This window comes from Haplochromis burtoni, unplaced genomic scaffold, assembly GCF_018398535.1.
Source record: "Haplochromis burtoni strain Fernald_Lab_line unplaced genomic scaffold, NCSU_Asbu1 Contig_39, whole genome shotgun sequence".
NCBI lineage: Eukaryota > Metazoa > Chordata > Actinopteri > Cichliformes > Cichlidae > Haplochromis > Haplochromis burtoni.
In genome coordinates, this window is record NW_024582400.1 from 1,357,876 (window position 1) to 1,375,643 (window position 17,768).

The 17,768-nt window shown below is 39.7% G+C and overlaps 1 protein-coding gene across 2 annotated transcripts in view; it reads left to right on the forward strand.

Moving 5' to 3' along the window:
- sh3bp4a (SH3-domain binding protein 4a) overlaps nucleotides 1–9,418 on the forward strand; it is a 43,920-nt gene extending 34,502 nt beyond the window's left edge. For both annotated transcript variants that reach the window (XM_005919928.1, XM_005919929.1), the window contains exons 5-6: nucleotides 5,521–5,709; nucleotides 6,535–9,418. In XM_005919928.1, coding sequence (XP_005919990.1) covers nucleotides 5,521–5,709; nucleotides 6,535–6,759 — 414 coding nt within the window. In that variant the 3' untranslated portion in view covers nucleotides 6,760–9,418. The remainder of the gene's footprint in view (nucleotides 1–5,520; nucleotides 5,710–6,534) is intronic.
- The last annotated feature ends 8,350 nt before the right edge of the window (nucleotides 9,419–17,768 follow it).

Genomic DNA, 17,768 nt, shown 5'->3' on the forward strand with positions numbered 1-17,768 from the left:
GCTGGAGGGTCCAAGGGACCACTCCGGCCTGCTGTCTCTGGGGGAGGGGCAGAGGTACTGCTCCGGCCTGCCTCGTCAGCTGGAGGGCCCGAGGAGCCCGTCCAGCAACCTGCCTCGTCAGCTGGAGGGCCCGAGGAGCCTGTCCAGCAACCTGCTTCTTCACCTGCTTCACCACCTGCGGCTCCTATGCCTGGTCCAGCTTCAGCCACGCCTGGTCCAGCCTCCACTTCCACTTCATCCTCTGCCTTGCCTGGTGCTGCGGGGGCCACGCAGCCTTTGGGCCCCAAACTGCCACCTCGACATCGGTGGTCATCTGCCAGACTGCTTGTTGGGCGTCATCGCCACTATGGACAACCTCCCGAATGCCGCCGCTACCTTCCGCGCGGCCAGCCTCCGGACTTGTGTCACCGCTGCCATTGCCGTCCCCACGGTCGGCTGCCTGAACTGTTTCCCGGTCGACGCCACTGCCTTCCACATGGTCGGCCCCCGGAGATGGACTGTTCTAGACTCCTGAATTGTCAGCCTCCGGACCGGCCTCCTGAACTATGTTTGGGACCCTGTTCAGGGACTCCAGTGTGTGTGTGTTGTGTTTTGGACAATTCATTTGGATCACTGGAGCTTGTTTTTTGTTTGGTTTTGGTCCCTCCGTCCTGGACCGCCCGCCCTGGGTTGGTCATCTCTTTTTGTTTTGGGCTGTCTGCAGCCAGCCCTTGGAGGGGGGGTACTGTCATGGTGCTGGGTCGTTGACCCAGCGTTTTGTGTTTTATAATTATTTTCCTCTGTTCTAGTTATTCTGATTTTGGTATTCTGTGTCCTCCCCCCTTGTGTCCGGTTCGTGTTCTAGATTTCCTGTTTTATTCTGAACGTCTCTGCCTGTTGTCATTGTGTTCAGCTTGTGTCCTCCAGTCATCATGTGTATTAGGATCAGCTGTTCTTCCCTCCTGTGTGTGATTACCCGATTACCTTGTGTGTGTATATTTAGTGGGTGTCGTTCTGTGTTCGTTGTCGGCTCGTCTGCGTTCGTCTGCATTTCTCTGTGTTCCATGGTGTTTCGTTCCTGTCTCTGCGTCGCTCTGCCCCGCACTCCTTTTGTATGCTCTCAGGTTTGTTATTTAGTTCTCCCAGTTTAGGTTTCTTCAGTTATTTGTCATGCCTCACTGCTTGCTTGCCACTATCCCACCTTGTAAATAAACGTCACACTCTTCATCAGTCAGCTGCCTGCATTTTGGGTCCTTTTCATTCCACAACACGACTGCTGCCCCAGCCGTGACAAGAAACTAGTCTACCAAACACATTGGTTGCCTACCTTACCAATTCTTATTTCATTAGCAATGACATGTGGTGCCAAGTCACCAGAATCACAGCGCTGCCTCAGGCAGCCTAAAAATATTTTCTTTTTTGGGCTTTTTAGCGCTATCTAAGATATAATATACAATATTTGTTATATATATATATATATATATACACACACACACACACACACACACACACACACACACACACACACACACACTACGGGTGCAACAATACATGCATCTGTATTGAACCGTTCGATACAGTGCTTTTGGTTCGGTACACATATGTATTGAACGATAGAGCAGGGCGATATGACCAAAAATATTCGTCACGATATACATTTGAAAATTTGCGATAACGATATAACTGACGATATAATTGACGCTAGACAAAATACTTTACAACTCCACAACTTTATTAGTGCAAAAAACCCCATCAATGTATTTTCACTTAAACAAGCAGCTGTTTTTTATGTGCATTAAAGTTGTATAAAAACGTAACAGTGCAAATTCCTTGCTGACAGTTTAACCAAAAGGCATTTCCAGTGGAAATTGGCCGACATATCCTCAGCATAACCATGTATAATATCCACAAAACTTAAAGAGCTTATACACACACAATACGGTAATATTATGTTGAAGCACAGTACGTATCACTCCACGAGGCGCCTGCCTACGATAACCGTAATGCTCTGACAAGCCATCAAGCGGTGCAGCTTTGTAGCTTAGCAAAGTCGTGCTAAAACATTTGACAGATTTTCGAGCGCCGTGCACCACATAAAATCGTTTTGAGGTCAGTAAACACAACCAGAATTCATACATAAGGCGCACAGGATTATAAGGGGCACTGTCGATTTTCAGAAAAATCTGTGTATCTGACCGACCAAAGCTAAACCAGTTCCACACCACTGAAGTTGCAGCATTTTTACAAACCAATTCTGGTTCATCCGTTACATTCAACGAACTGCTTTCGCTCTTCTCATCCTGTGTCGCCGCCATGTGCGTATGTAAACAAAGGCACTGCGCATGCGCGTTTTACCCATATTCTGTCGCGATATTTCATTTTCCTATCGTTGCCCAAAATTACACCGGTATTACCGTGAACGGTATGTATAGCCCAGCCCTATTGAACGATACAAAATTTTTAATTTATTTGATCAACTTTTCTTCTGACGATGCTGTCTGTGTTGAGAGCTCAGTGGATCTGCGCTCGACAATGCAGCCAAGGCGGAGTAATCGAAGTATGAGTGCCGCCCATATGCATTCACTCAAGTTAGCATGGCAACTGCCTCAACGCTACCCAAAATTGAACCTCATCCACTGTACTTCAGATCTGGTGTTTGGAACTATTTTTGTTTTCATGTGAAGTATGACCCTACTTAAGCGCGTCATGGACAAAAGTACAACAGTATGTCGGATGTGCCACGCAATGCTCAGTTATATCGGTCGGAGCCATTTCTCTGTATTAAACTCTCTTTTCCACAGATTAGTGATTTCTCCATCAGATACATTTCTTTTTTAAATTATTTGGTTGTTTCAGCAACATTTAATTTAAAAACTGTACTTTTGAGTTAAAAGAAATATTTATAATTTTAATAACTTAAAAAAGGCATGAACATTTTTTTGTATCGAAAAATTTCAAACCGTGACACCAATGTATCGAAACGAACTGAACCGTGAATTTTGTGTATCGTTGCACCACCTGGCACTATGTCATCATTAGTAATAATGTTGTCCTAAATGATATTGTTACATTCTTAAAAATATTTTGAAATTTTAATAATCTTTAATGATTTTCTTTCCCTTGTTGTTGAAAATAATTTTGAATATTTTCTGCACTGAGTTTGAAATTCTAGTATTGTGACAACCCCCTGGTGGTGCTTCCGTTTAAATAATAACTCCACGTTCCCATGAATGCTTGTATGGCAGCTTTCAAGGAGTAGTTCACATTAAATTCTTTTTGAACTAAAATGTATCTTTTTGCATGGAAATATCTTCATGTGAAAATCCTAAAGATGTGTGCATTACATTCCTGCTGTTACTCATTAAAGTCATAGCGGAAAACACAAAACCGTAAATACCTCCACACATTTCCACTAGGTTGTTCTTTTTCTGGGGCTCCCAGCAAAGGAGAAAAAATAAAACTTCCTACAAAGAACCTGAAAGGTATCACCACGGGACAGTGCCTCACTTTGATGCCCGGAGCTTTGTCTTGAAATAAACACACATGCACACACTGCTGGGGTTTTTTGGGTGTGTGTCATTAAAACAGAAATAGTATTTTTGGCTATTGTGCCTCTTTTCAGGAAACAAAAAGAAAATCTCCCCTGGAGCAAATTTTCCAGTCAGCTGCGTTCATTAAAACTCAATACATTTTAACCCTCATTTAACTGGGTTAGCTGAGTTAGAATGTATTTACAGCAGCAGGAGCCCTCAGGGACAGGATTACTAAGAGGATGGTAACGGATTATATTTATACAGAAAGCCCTGTAACTATTTTCAGCTTTTGTTTTTACTCTTCAGCTCACAAATCTTAAAAAACAACAAAAAAAACCCCCTATTTGTTCTACATATTCCTGACTTCTGTTATCTTTCCCTCTTTTCCCATGACACAATGGATTCACCGCTTTAGTCCTCTACAATCTAATTTGTTTGAGGTCTTGAAGACTGAAAAATATTTTTAAATGGAGAACAAAGAATGCAGTCTAACGCAACAGCCCTGCAATAAATCACACCTCCTGAAGGTTAAATCTTAGTTAGTATTACAGAAACACCTCTCTATAAATTGCATTACCTTTCAGCAGCCTCCAAAAGGATCAGAGTTACATCAATACCTCTCTAAAACATTGTGGAAAACAAGTCTGAGTGTAGATATGTATTGTTCCAAAGGGAAAATAAGGAGATTCTGTGTTGGAAAGGGAAAAGGAAATGGATAGGATGTCTGCAAAACTATGACGATAATAAAGATCATTATAGACCTTGACCGTTTCTAAAACAAGTCAACTGAAGACACATTGGCTTTGGGTAGGTTTTCCACATAGATTGTGTAAAAAAGATGGATCTGAAGCCAATGTGGAAGTGCCTTGAACCTCAAAGTTTGATGTCCACTGCAGAAAACACTGTCCTGATGATCTGATTATGGTCTTAATTGCTTGTTTCAAGTCTTATTTAATACAGTGTTTTAATACTCGTTTGGAAAATGGCTAGATGGCTGCCCCTTCCCAAGACTGGGTCTGCCGGAGGTTTCTTCCTCTTAAAAGAGTTTTTCCTTCCCAATGTCGCCAAAGTGCTTGCTCATAGGGGGTCGTCTGATTGTTGGGGTTTTATTGTAGGGTGTTTACCTTACAATATTAATCTCCTTGAGGTAACTGTTGCTGTGATTTGGCACTATATAAATAAAACTGAATTGAGTTGAATTTCTCTCAGTTTTTCAGCCATAACTTGTGACATTCTGGTTTCAGAAATGGTGCCACTGAAAACTTTCCTAATCAGTGGGCCACGACATGGTACCTATGGCTTGCTTTTATGCATGATCTATGGCTTTTCACAGGTTTTTTAAAGGTCTTATCCAAATTTTTAGACCTATTCTATCACTTATCTAGAGTTGGGTCTTTATAGCAGCACACTACACAAATAGTCCAGATGTCCTTTTACCGGTTTGTTCTCCATCTGCTCCTCGAGATTATCTCAGGATAGATTAGATAATCTCTACAGAATATCTCTTGCCGATTGGATGTGTCCAGAACACCTCCAGTGGAATAAACCCGACATGTGTCCTCTAACCTTGAAATTTTAAACCATGTTTATGCTCGAACTACAAGTGGAACTATGTAGTGTGGTTGTGTTTATCCAGTAATGACTGATCTTGAAAATGGTTACCCTGCCAACAGGGTCCTTGAATATGGAAAACACTATGAAATGTCGCTTGATTTGACAGATGTTGCTGTTTCACAGGACAGAGCCAAGTCTCAAATTTCTTTCAATCGGTGAAACAATACTGAAGTGGTTAAGTGATTTGTGCTGTGAATGTATTATTACCAGAACACTTTGACGATTTACATAAATATGGATATAAATTCTCATTCCTATTCTTTCTCCATATAAATTTTGCATACATAGTAATTTTAAATTGATGCATTCCTTCCAATCTCATCCAAGTCAACATGCAGATATTTCTTTCTTTGCTCCTTGCTCATGCTGACTGACCATTTCTTTAACCCATCAGGCATTGCTGAAGATGGACTGCCAGGGTCTGGTTGCCAGGTTGGTCCTGGATTTTGTCTTGTTGACTACAGCAGTAGAGGTGGCATCCCGGTGGAGGGAGCTTGCTGAGAAGCTGGCCCGAGTCTCCAAACAGCAAATGGAGGCTTATGAGGCTCCACATCGAGACAAGAATGGTCTATTGGATAACGAGGTGAGAGGCCTTTAGTCAGTGTTATTATTTACTGGACAACTGGACACTGTCAATGCTGTGGATCACGTCATGAAGTCAATAAGTTAACACATGTACTACAACCAGTTTTTTTGTGTTTTGGGCAAAGCATTAAAAGCTTGCTGAATTAGAATTTAGGAGTTTTGGCTTGACGTATACCTGGATGTACCAACAACAATACATGAATTACTTTAACACCAAAGATAACTTTTAAGTTTGTTTCTTATTTCTTTGATTTATCAAATGTATTATTAGCTTTTATTCACAATTTACATGCTGTATGAGTTGAATTTTAAGTTATATGACTTGTTTTAAGGTTTATGGTACGGTAATTATCACTATGCATCTCATGGCCTCTAGCTTCTGACCATATTTATTCTACACTCACATCACTTAAATATATATATAAACTATTTTATATTAAATGTCTTTATATCAAACTGCCCTGTGATCCACAAACAGTATATTTGTCCGAGTTACTGTGCTTGGGTAGAAACTCTTCAAGAAAACACAATACTACTCAAAACATTTCAGAATTTCAGGAGAATTAGGTCAAAATGCTAACAAGTAGCTCACGGCAGCCTTCGAAATACTATACTAGGTGTGGTTTATGGAAAGGAGTAACATAGATCATCTTTAACCTGTCAGCTCTTTAGTACAAAGACCTGCTAAAGTTCAGTCTAAATGGGTTTGAGATTTCCGTCCCTACATGAACCTCTTTTGTGTAAGTCTTTGGCAAACTCTTGCCTTTTGTTCTTAAAAGACATTTTCTTTCACTTCCCATGATCCCCACCCTGAACCCTTTAGTCTATGTGGAAACCAGCCTATGACTTCCTGCTGACGTGGGCTGCCCATGTTGGGGATAGCTACCGAGATGTGATCCAGGAGCTCCACCTTGGCCTGGACAAGATGAGGAACCCCATCACCAAGAGGTGGAAGCACCTAACGGGCACACTTATACTTGTCAACTGCCTCGATACCCTTCGCAGTGCGGCCTTCTGTCCTACAGGATATGGAGATTTTGCTGTGTGAAATGTGTGACAGAAGATTTGATGGCTGGTATAGTAACTAAAGCTCAATTCTGGGATTTGTGTCCAGAGTTTTGTTGACTCGTGAACGGAAGTTGTCGAAAGAATGGTACTCACAACATGTCTGGAGTGGATATTTTCTTTGAAAGAAAAAAAAAACATGTAGTTTTAGGGCAGTGTGAAGAATCTAGACCATCAGGTCTACTGTGTACATCCTGCTCTCTTGTCTGGACTCTCGCATCCACATCATAGCAGCACTGATTGGTTTTTGATTAGTTACACACCAGAAGTAGCAACGCCACTTTCTGGCTCAAAATACATTGTGAAAATAGATAGTCTGGCTCTTTGTGTTTTTTAAGCATCATGTTGTCCCTTTCTATCCCTTTCTTGTGGTCTCTACCTCTTATGTTGTTTCCGCTTTTCCTTCCTATATTCTTCTTAATCTCTTTTCTACCTCACACTTTGTCCTTTCAACTACGTTTTGATGGCTTTCAGAATTACATGCTGCTTTTTTCTGTGTTCCTCTCAGCTTCCCCTTATGCTTCAGTAAATGGCATTTTCAGGCTTCTGTCCTAATGTTTTTCTGTCACTGTGTATTTCCTTGCTTGACCCTCAGGACAGCATCACTCCTCATCGCTGCAGTACAGTGACATTTCCACCTCCTTATATGTTGTTATTTTGTTCATTTGACTGTATCTCACAAGCATTTTTAATTATAAAAAAAGTTCTTTAATCAAAATAAATGAGAAAAACTTTCATATATTAAAACAGTACAAGAATTGCCAGTGATTAGCTTGCCAAAAACTATTAGCTTGCTGACAGGGACTGTCTATGTAGTAAAGCTGCAGTACATCTGTTAATGCAAGTAATTTTTATACTTACATAAACATTTGTTTTTCTTAGTTTGGATTTATTCTTCGTGGACTCCACTTACATAACAAACTAAAGATTTAGTTGCTCAATATCCCTAGATGAAATTGATCCCAAAGAGCATACTCTACAAAAAACTCCTTGAAATTGCTTTGGTCACTACAGCAGTCACCTGTAGTTTGCATGGAAGACATCTACCTGTCTGCAAACACTTCCCAAAGTAAAAGATTTACTGAGCAAGCCAACATATTACAAAGGTCTCTATTTCTAGTTTGTATGATACTTTTCACAGTTTTGCTGGCACTTGTCGAGTAAAGACAATCCAATATCTTCCATCCAAACTAGACAAAGACACAACAGCTAGTAACCAAAGCAATGACAAGGAGATTTTTTGGTGAAGCACTGTTTACATCTTTGTAGCTAATTTCACCTAATGATTGCCGGCAACCTCCAGCAATCATTCGCCAATACAGTTAGCTAACAATGTTAGCATGCTGCATGTTGACAAAGGGATCCATTATTAATTTTGAATTCCAAAATCAAATTGCAATGTTTCAGTGTTAAAATCCAGTCAATTGGGAAACAGTATCTGTTTGTTTACTCTCACATCACCAGCTATTTTTTGGTCAGCTATTTTTTGGTCCAGATGCTTAAGCAGCATTGAGAGTTAAAGACATCCAATTACTTTCAGCTCCAGTACTCAGTGGGACTGTTTTCCCATGTGTGGTAGTTAGGTTTTCATTACTAGGCATCCATGAAGAAGATGCAAAGTTTACTGGAACTGGAAGATATAAGAGAAAGTTAGCTAGCTGGCTAGTTGCTATCTGGAGACGTTATATCATGTTCTGACTGAAGTATTTCTTTTAAAAAACTGAACTGCTATGGCTATTGACCTTAACAATAAAAGAAAACTAAATAACAGAAATGTTTGGAGGGTTAGTAAAGTTTGGCTAGTTGACAGAATTATATGTTACTTACAGAGCCAACGTTAAGCTAATTTACCACAGGGACGATGCAAGATGAAACTTACACTGTTCTCTAACTTAAACACTACTAACACTACTACGAGTACACTAATTGAAAAAGAAAAAGGCTTAGGGGCCAAGAATGACAGCTGAATTTTGTTTTGGAGCTCTAGTCAGTTCAGCAGATAGCATTAGTTTGCTTGCTAGCTAGCATAGATTAGCAAATTCAGTTTTCAACATGTAACATGGCTGCAAATACAAATAGTTTCATTAATTGAGACTTGAAAATAAAGTGAAATGCATTTTCCTTTATTTGTTAACCTTACTGAAATCCAGAATACTTATATGTATTTTCTAAATGTATGCTTTTTCTTTCAGATGGCTGAAAATGTTTCAGTGCATTCTCACGTCCTAACCCCATACTCTTTATTAGTTACACAAAAATGTCAAATGTGTTTGTTTTCATTAAAAGAACTAGACAAACTAAACCATCAGAAATATCTTTTTAAAGCTTTTATTTAGTTTTTGTTAGTTTTTTTTGTCTTTTCAGATGTTCTTGATTCTGTGACTTTCAGCACGAATAATCAATCCACTTTGATGCTTTTTGGCGGGGTTTTGTGCTTTTGTTGTTTATCTCCATTATGTTTTTGTGACCGCTGCAATGTTTAGAATATGAACGTTTTCCGAGCAGAAAATTTGCAAGTTTATATATTTGTACCAAACACCGACTGAGTATTGACACATTTGTAAGTGATGCTTTATCACATGTGAGAATTTGCAGATCTGTTCAGTGTTTCTGTTCAGTATCAATAAAACCAAAAAACATATGAAAGTCTTATATGCTTACAGTTATTCTACTTACACTTATATTCATGTGTGCACAAATGATTTCTGCAAGACTGAAAACAGCATTTAGACATAACTAAAGTTCGCTCTTTAGGCTTGAGGTTTGGACTTTTACTGGGCTATTGCAGCACCTTGATTGTTTATCATTCATTTTGTTGCAGATTTGCTGCTGTGCTTGGGATTGCATGACCCAGTTTGGGCCAAGCTTTAGCTGTCAGACAGATTACCTCAGACTTAGACTCTAGAATACTTTGGTTTACAAAGGAGTTCCTGGTGGACTCAATGACTGCAAAACCAGGAACTCCTCTGTAACTGCAAAATCATCACCCCTCCACCACTGTGCTGACAGTTGGTATGAATATGTTTATGCTGATATCCTGTGGTCCTTTGGATTATGGACAAACATTTCCACTTTGGTTTTTTATATTTCCAAAGGACATTGTTTCAGAAGTCAAAACAAGTTCAAAAGAAGCCACATGTGAACAGTCTTTTTCTAATTGTACTGTCAACTTTTTTTTGCTAATTGAGTGTATGCAGTGTTCAGTAGATACTTCTCAATCACGAAGATTGTGGCTTTGTGTTAACACACCTGACACTTCCAAAATATCTGCTTTTATAGATGTGGCCACTGTTATGGATCTCAATCACATCAACAAGCTCTATAAACTGCACGTCAAGTGCATTTTTCTTATTCCAGAGTTAAGATAATTTGTTTGTCGCATAACTAGAAGATTTTGAATGTTATGGCAGCAAAGAGATGTGTAGCAACCTAGCAATATAAAAAAGACATACCTAAATAGAAAAAGATCATAATAACCAGTAAAAAAATATTTAAAACAAGGAAAAACCTAAAAAACATTAAAGATAGACAGAAAGACTGTTTAATAATGGCTAACACTGCTTACATGAGGTGGTAGTTATTTCACAGTATAAGACATATTATTTCACAAGTGCAGTTATGTCAGTGTTTTATTGTTTGATTTACTGAGAGCAGTTTTGACCAGAACAAGAATGAAGGACCTAGATCTCTACTTCAGACACAGCAGTGAAGGATCTGCCCAGTGATATCACTGTGCCGTCAATAGGGTAGGAAGTGGTGTCGATCAGAGGTGATTGCCTTTATTTGTTATTTTGTTACTTTATGAGTGTTGAGTGTTATTCTGTGCTGTACCTTTCAGTAGGCGTGTAGTCCTCTAACTTCTCTAGTTCTTTTAGCTCCTGTCTCTTTAAGGCTTCCCTACCTAACAGCCCACTTTCCTCTGATTTATCACTTTCTGGAAGCCAGCTGAGGGGCAGCACCTAGTGCTTGTGAGTTGTCTCGACATTGTGGGATTTCTGTGGCTGTAGCAGGTGACGGTGAGAAGAAGAATCTTTGGAAAATGAATATTCACGGCAGTCTGAAGCCTGAGCTTATGGCTCACACTGATTGACACATAAGGCTGAAAAATAGAAAAAGACAGTATAATACTCTATTTTTATCTCTTAAATACACATACATACACATACAGAGAAGACATGATTTCAAAACATGGGCAGATTTAGGGCTGTCAGACCTCGTGCTTTTCTCTCTTTCCATGACATTAAACACACGCAAGACCCAACATTTATTTTCTTTTCCAACTTTTTTCCCAAAATACTTCAATATACCTTTAATGTGAGATTCTGTAGCGATGCACCAAAGAATTCATGAATTTCTGCACCCGGCCCCAATTGGGATTCTCTCTGCGCATGAGCTCTCATTGCAATGCAAAGTTTATTGTGTTGAGTGTTGCGTGACGCTGTCATCATGAAGCCCACAAAGACAATGCAGTAGATTACAGCATGTAAACACACACACACAGAAAAACACATTCAGATATCACACATGGATGCACACGCTGGATGCATGCATGCTCAAGCACTGCACGTGAATGCATACGTCTTTCTGAGCACGCTCTTTTAACCCACCCAAGCATAATCCGCGTTTGACACACACACAGACACACACAGTTTAATGTACTTAATTAAAGCAGATAATTATTCTCCCTCAGAGGACCGGCCACCTTGACAGTCTCGTCCTTTGCCTCTCACTGACTCACCCTTCACATTCCTACCCATCTCCTGGATACAAGTCGAAACTCACAACAAGGGCATGAATATGTGTGTGTACATGTGTGCGCTTTTTGTCCTGTTTTATCTAAGAAAAAAATAAAAACTAGGTGTGAATGTGCGAGTGAATGTGAGTGTGAATGGTTGTCTGTCACTGTGTGTTAGCCCTGCGACAGACGGACGACCTGTCCAGGGTGTACCCCGCCTCTCGCCCTATGACAGCTGGGATAGGCTCCAGCGCCCCCCGCGACCCTGAAAAGGATAAGCAGAAGCGAATGGATGGATGGATGGAAAAAAATAAAAAGTTTAATTAGTTTTTCATGGTGGATCAAAATCTGAAAGTACCACAGGAGAGAAGAATTATAGACTGTAAAATGCTGTGTGTTTTAGGGAAAACACACAGCAATGCATTTTTGCCTGCAAAGAACTCCGCTTTTATTGCAATGCTGCTGCCATCTGATTGGCTCACAGGTTGTCTGTTAGTTGTTACAACATCTGGCTCTTATGTGCTGGAGTAGTAGAAAGTAACCTAGGATTCATTTGGCATTATAAGGACTATTTTGTGTTATTTGTTTTATTTGAAACCAACCAAATCTTTTTAATTAAAATTTGAGCTTTTTACTCACTCAGCAGTTTTCCTTCATCTGCATTGGTTTAATTAACCACGCAATGAGCCTAAATCTTGATGTTTACTTTTTTCTGAAGATAGATGGTGTTAAAAACACTATATAGGCAACCCTCTTGGGCCTGATGTTATGCCAGAGGAGTTTTGAAGCTGTGCAGTTACTGAGTCAGCAGAGCATTGGTGACTTTAATACACCTCAGCTCTCAGCAGTCTGTAACTTTATGTGACTGAGTTGCTGTGGTTCGTAAAGACTTCCACTTTGCAGTAAAGCCACTCTGATGGTACTTTTCTAGGCAAAAAATTTAACAAACTGACTTGCTGTAATAGTGTCGTCCCATTATAGTACAACCATTGAACTTCAGTGAGGTTTTTAAAGCGACCCATCCTTTTACAAGTGTTTGTGAAGGCCAACTGCATGGGTAGCGGCTTGATTTTATACACCTGTAGCCATGAGACTAAAGACGCCTGAATTCAATGATTAAGAGGTGTGGGCCAGTACCTTTGTCCATTTAGTGTGCATTGTATCTCAATCTGATATGGAAATCATCATACAATAATGTGCATAAGGCTTCTTGAAGGACATTCAAAGCTCGTCTTTGGATGTTTCTGCCTTCTGTTCTCTGTCAGCATGATCCCACACTGCTTCAATAATGTTGATGCCCTGTTGAGGATTGGGGAGGCCAATCCATGACTGATAGTGCTCCACTATGTGTTTTTCTATACAGGTATGATTTTGCTGCATTGGCAGTGTGTTTGGGATCATTGTTGATGAAAGATGAAGTTATTGCCAACCAGATGCTTTCCAAATATTTCATGGTGGATCAAAATCTGATAGTACTTTTCTGTGTTGAACAATGTCCGGTCCAATACCACTGGCTGAAATGCAGCACCAAACCATTGCAGAGGTCCAGATGGATCTCTTAGGTCCTGTGTCAGGTCTTTGCGGGATTTGTTCCTGTTTCTTTAGGTCATAACTTTTAGATAATGCCCTGCACTTGTCCAGTTTCCTTAGTTTTTTTTAAGGACAAACTACACACCATGCTGAGATATGGTGAGTTTTTAGCTAATATCTCTTTGGGAATCCCCTTATTAGTGTAAATATATTATTTTATGTCTGTCAAACTGTGCTATATTTGGTATTTTTCACAGATTCAACTAAAGAAATTGGAGCAAATTATTTATTTTTGCAACAGGCTGCTAATACCAAAGTGGCTAAAGACACAATTTAAAAACTGTTCTTTGCTAAGTTGTCTGTTGCTACCTTGAAAAAGAAGCTTAATACCCACCTGTGTAAGTTAGCTTTTAGTTAGCTTTAAACTCCATTTAAACTGTTTTAATTGTTGTCTTTTTGCCTTTTAATTTATTTTATATTTACATATATTTTGTGACTTTTGTACTGGAAAATTACTTTGTAAATACACTTTCCTTACTTTTTCCTGTGTTTTTGGTTTCCACTAAACTTCTAAAGGAAATATCAACTTCTTTAGGTTTCCTATACTTACTAGCTAGTCCCTCACAATATCAATTTGCTGCTGAGCAAATGTATGTGGTGGCATTTTGAAAGTTTTTGTCTCTCAGTTGCAGGCAGCTGTGGACAAAAATGACATAAAGCAGTACAACTGTTGCTGGGCAACCAAAGAAATGTATTGAAATGATATATAAATGTCTGTAAGGATCAGAGATGCTGCAGATGTAGCTAATAATTCTATTTGGATTACCAAATACTTATTTTCCACCCTAATTTACGAATAAATTCTTTACAAATCCTACCATGTGGATTCATGGATTTTTTTTTCACATTCTGTCTCTCACAGTTGAAGTGTACCTCTGGTGCAAATTACTGACCTCTGTCATCATTTTAAGTGGGGGAACTTGCACAATCGGTGGCTGACTAAATACTTTTTTGCCCCACTGTATATACATATATATATATATATAATATATATATATATATATTATATATATATTTTAATATGAGATAATTATATATTATAAATATTATTATCGTATATGTGTGAGCATTACATTTTTCTCCTGTAAATTACTTTTCTGAAAATGTAAAATTTAATATATATAATATATATATATATTATATATATATATATATATAACATATATTATATACATATATACATATATACATTTAGCATCAATTGTTAATTGTTGCCCCTCTGCAGGCTGCTGAAATTTGTCTAATCAAAAGAAAGTGGGCTTTTGGGGAGGGCTCCTTAAAGGGACAGAATCTAAGATACGTAATGGTTGAACTGGAAGGCTGCATACAAGGCACAGTACAAGATAAGTAATGCTCTAGTGACTAACCTTATTTATGCAGCACACTGTTCATGCCCTGAATCCATGTGCTCGTACCATGTACAGTCTGAACTGCTTATTAAAAAGTGCAAATTTAACCTGAATCTGTGCGATAATGTTTCTACATCGCCTTTGTGCAAAGACACGTTTGAAGGGAGATAAGCTTAAATGTAAAAACTTAATCTTCTTCAAGGAAATGAATGCAGATCAGAGTGTTTCTATCACCTGAAACATATCCTAAACAATAATCTGCCATCATCCTGAGAGGTTTAGAAGCTGGTGTTATTGCCCTGGTCTGGAAAAACAGAGGAACAGAGATGTACGCGGTAAGCAAGAGATCTTCTCTTCCCTTTGTTAATTCCAGACAAATTGGCCTGCTTGGAGCAGCTTTTGAAAATGCAGAACAGGTGGCGAGATGAAAAGCTCAGGGACGAGCCGCCGCTTTGTTTCATCTGCCGTTCCTTTTCGGAGGTTTCTGGAGGATGTGGGGGAACAGGCCAGGCTGGTTTCACCTCGTGGGCCTGACGAACATAAAGAGCCCTTGAAAGATAAAGAGAAACGCAAAGCAAAACTCCCTTCATCTGCTCTTTCTCACGTCTTGGGCCTTTGGCTGCACGCTGGATGCAGGGGAGCTGCAGATGTAGAAGCCTCGGCGGTGATTATCAGAGTTTCAGTGTCTCTGATGTGCTGCTAGCTGTAAGAACTTATCAAGCTAAAGATAAACAGAGCTGTGCCCCTTCTTTTCTTTCAGGCTGAAGCAAAGAGTAAAAAGGGGCCTTCCTCTTTATCAAAGTAGCAGATGAAAATCTTGATTGCATGTACATTTTGGCACCTGGGTGCTGAAAACTAGAGCAGCTCGACTCCTTTCTATAAACACAAACTCACAGGACTTCACTTTTAAGGAAGTGCACACATGTTTGTAAGGTGGACCCTCTACACCTGAGAGACAGAATAATAAGGAACTATAATTTATAATTTACAAGGTTAAGTGTAATTATTGTAGATAAGAAAAATCTGCTACAAAGAATACGCCTGAAAAATCCATCTACTAGCTGCTTATCTCCATATACATGTCAATTTTACATGTCATGGTCTTTTTTGGGGGGAGTGGTTTTGCCGTAGCTACCTGCTTTAAAGCCTGTAACCTACCACCTTATCCACTTCATATAGCAAAAACAGGTACCTTTTTTCCTCTGAGTGAAGAGGAGATGAAAGCAGCAGTGGTCAGCAGCAACAGCTCCATGTTATTTTATGTGAAGGAAAATAAGGCTTGGTAGGAAAGAGGAAAGATGTCTTTTTACTGACTATAACAGCTCCCTTCTGTCCTTTAAAATTACCAGATTTTACTCCTGGTGAGGATATTATCTACCAGCTCATTTGTCGAATATGTAAACAAAACTATCAGAGGGTATCTGTAAAAGCAAACGTTTTGGCAGTGTGCTGCTCTGGAGCATTTAGGTGTCTGTTAACACAATATCACAATCTTCCCCAGAGTGGACATCACAGAAAACTCACCCTCAGAAAAACTGCAGACTCTACAGGCCTGAGTTAGCATGTTACATGTTAAAGTTCATGACATCACAATTAAATGTGGACTGAACAAGTTTGGCTTGTTTGAAAGGGTGGCAGGAGAAAGCCGCTTCTATTAAAAAGAAGACGGCAGCTCGGTTTGTAATGCTGCATCTGAACAAAACACAAGACATCAGGAATGATGTCCTTTGGACAGACGAGACCAAAGTGGAGATGTTTGGTCATCATGGAAAACCAAACTCAACATATCAGCACAAACACCTCGTACCAGCTGTCAGCACAGTGGTGGAGAGCTCATGATTTGGGCACATTGAGGTCACTGAGTCAACCATGAACTCCTCTGTATACCAAAGTATTCTAGAGTCAAATGTGAGGACATCTGTCTGACTTCTAAAGCTTGGCCTGGTCATGAAACAGAACAATGACCCAGTCAAAGTCCAGACCTGAACCTGACTATTGCTGTGGTAGGACCTCAAGAGAGCTGTGAATAAATGAATGCCCGCTAACCTCGATGAACTCAAGTAACCCATTCTTTCACATATGTTCCTAGAAGCGATCTGCATGCCTTAGGTGCTTCATTTCATACACCTGTGGCCATGGAAGTGATTGCAACACCTGAATTCAATCCTTCAGGTGTGTGACTGAATACTTTGGGCAGTATAGTGTAAGTGGTTTACATCATTTGAGTTGGCAGTCCTACAGTGTGGTCAGGGCCACGTTCACACTGCTGGGTCATGGGTAACCTAAAAGCCTCCCAGTGCAGCCTAAAGAGATCAGGTTTGATGTGTCCACAATGCATCCTAGTTTTATCATGTTTACATATTTTACCTTGGTAGTACTTTAATTTGGTGGTACTTTTTTAAGGAAATCTTTTTTGCAAGGACTCAAAATCCTCTGAGATGTAGATCACTTCAGCCTATGTATCTAATTAATTTTACATCATCTGAGTTATAGATGTGTTTTTTCTCTTTTTCTTCTGAAAGTTGGCAGTTGATAGTTAAACAGCTTGTTTGAGGCTCTCTCAGCATCTGTCTGCAGCTCGTCATCTGTTACCTGTGGAACATGGAGGAGACGGTGGAATAAATGAGAAGTAAATCAGAGAGGGAAACTTTTGTTTTATGGATGAGAAGGCGGCGTGGGCGGTGGGCGAGAGACATCCAGCCTATTTAGAGAGAGGAAGAGAGAGAGGAGCGCAATTAGAGTGAGTTGTGGTCTTATAAAGTTAAGCTGTGTGCATGTGTGTGTGCGCACGCGGGCGTGTCCACACCCTGTTTATAATTCGTTTTATTGATCTTGAATGCAGTAATAAAAGGGAAATCAATAAAGGAGGAGGACAGCGAGGACAATTAGTCGGGTCTTGATGACTCAGGTTGTGTTGTCGTTTAGGGACTGGCTTTCTTTCCCCTCTGCTAACACTGCTGCTGCACACACACACTTGCTTTCACTTCTTCTGGCTAATTAGATGAATTATTTGTGCCCGGGGGGGTGAAATTTAATGAAGGCTCACAATGAGAGCTGTTATCAGATCATATCTGATCAGCAGCAGGTACGACAGGTGCTGTAAAGATGCAATGTGAGCGCTTGTTGTTGCAGTCAAACTGAAGAATGAGTGTCAGTCATGACAAAGCAAAAGTATAGTCATTTATATCTGGAGGGATGCTGTGCTATGCTGTGCTCTCATATAATAGATAGATAGATAGATAGATAGATAGATAGATAGATAGATAGATAGATAGATAGATAGATAGATAGATAGATAGATAGATAGATAGATAGATA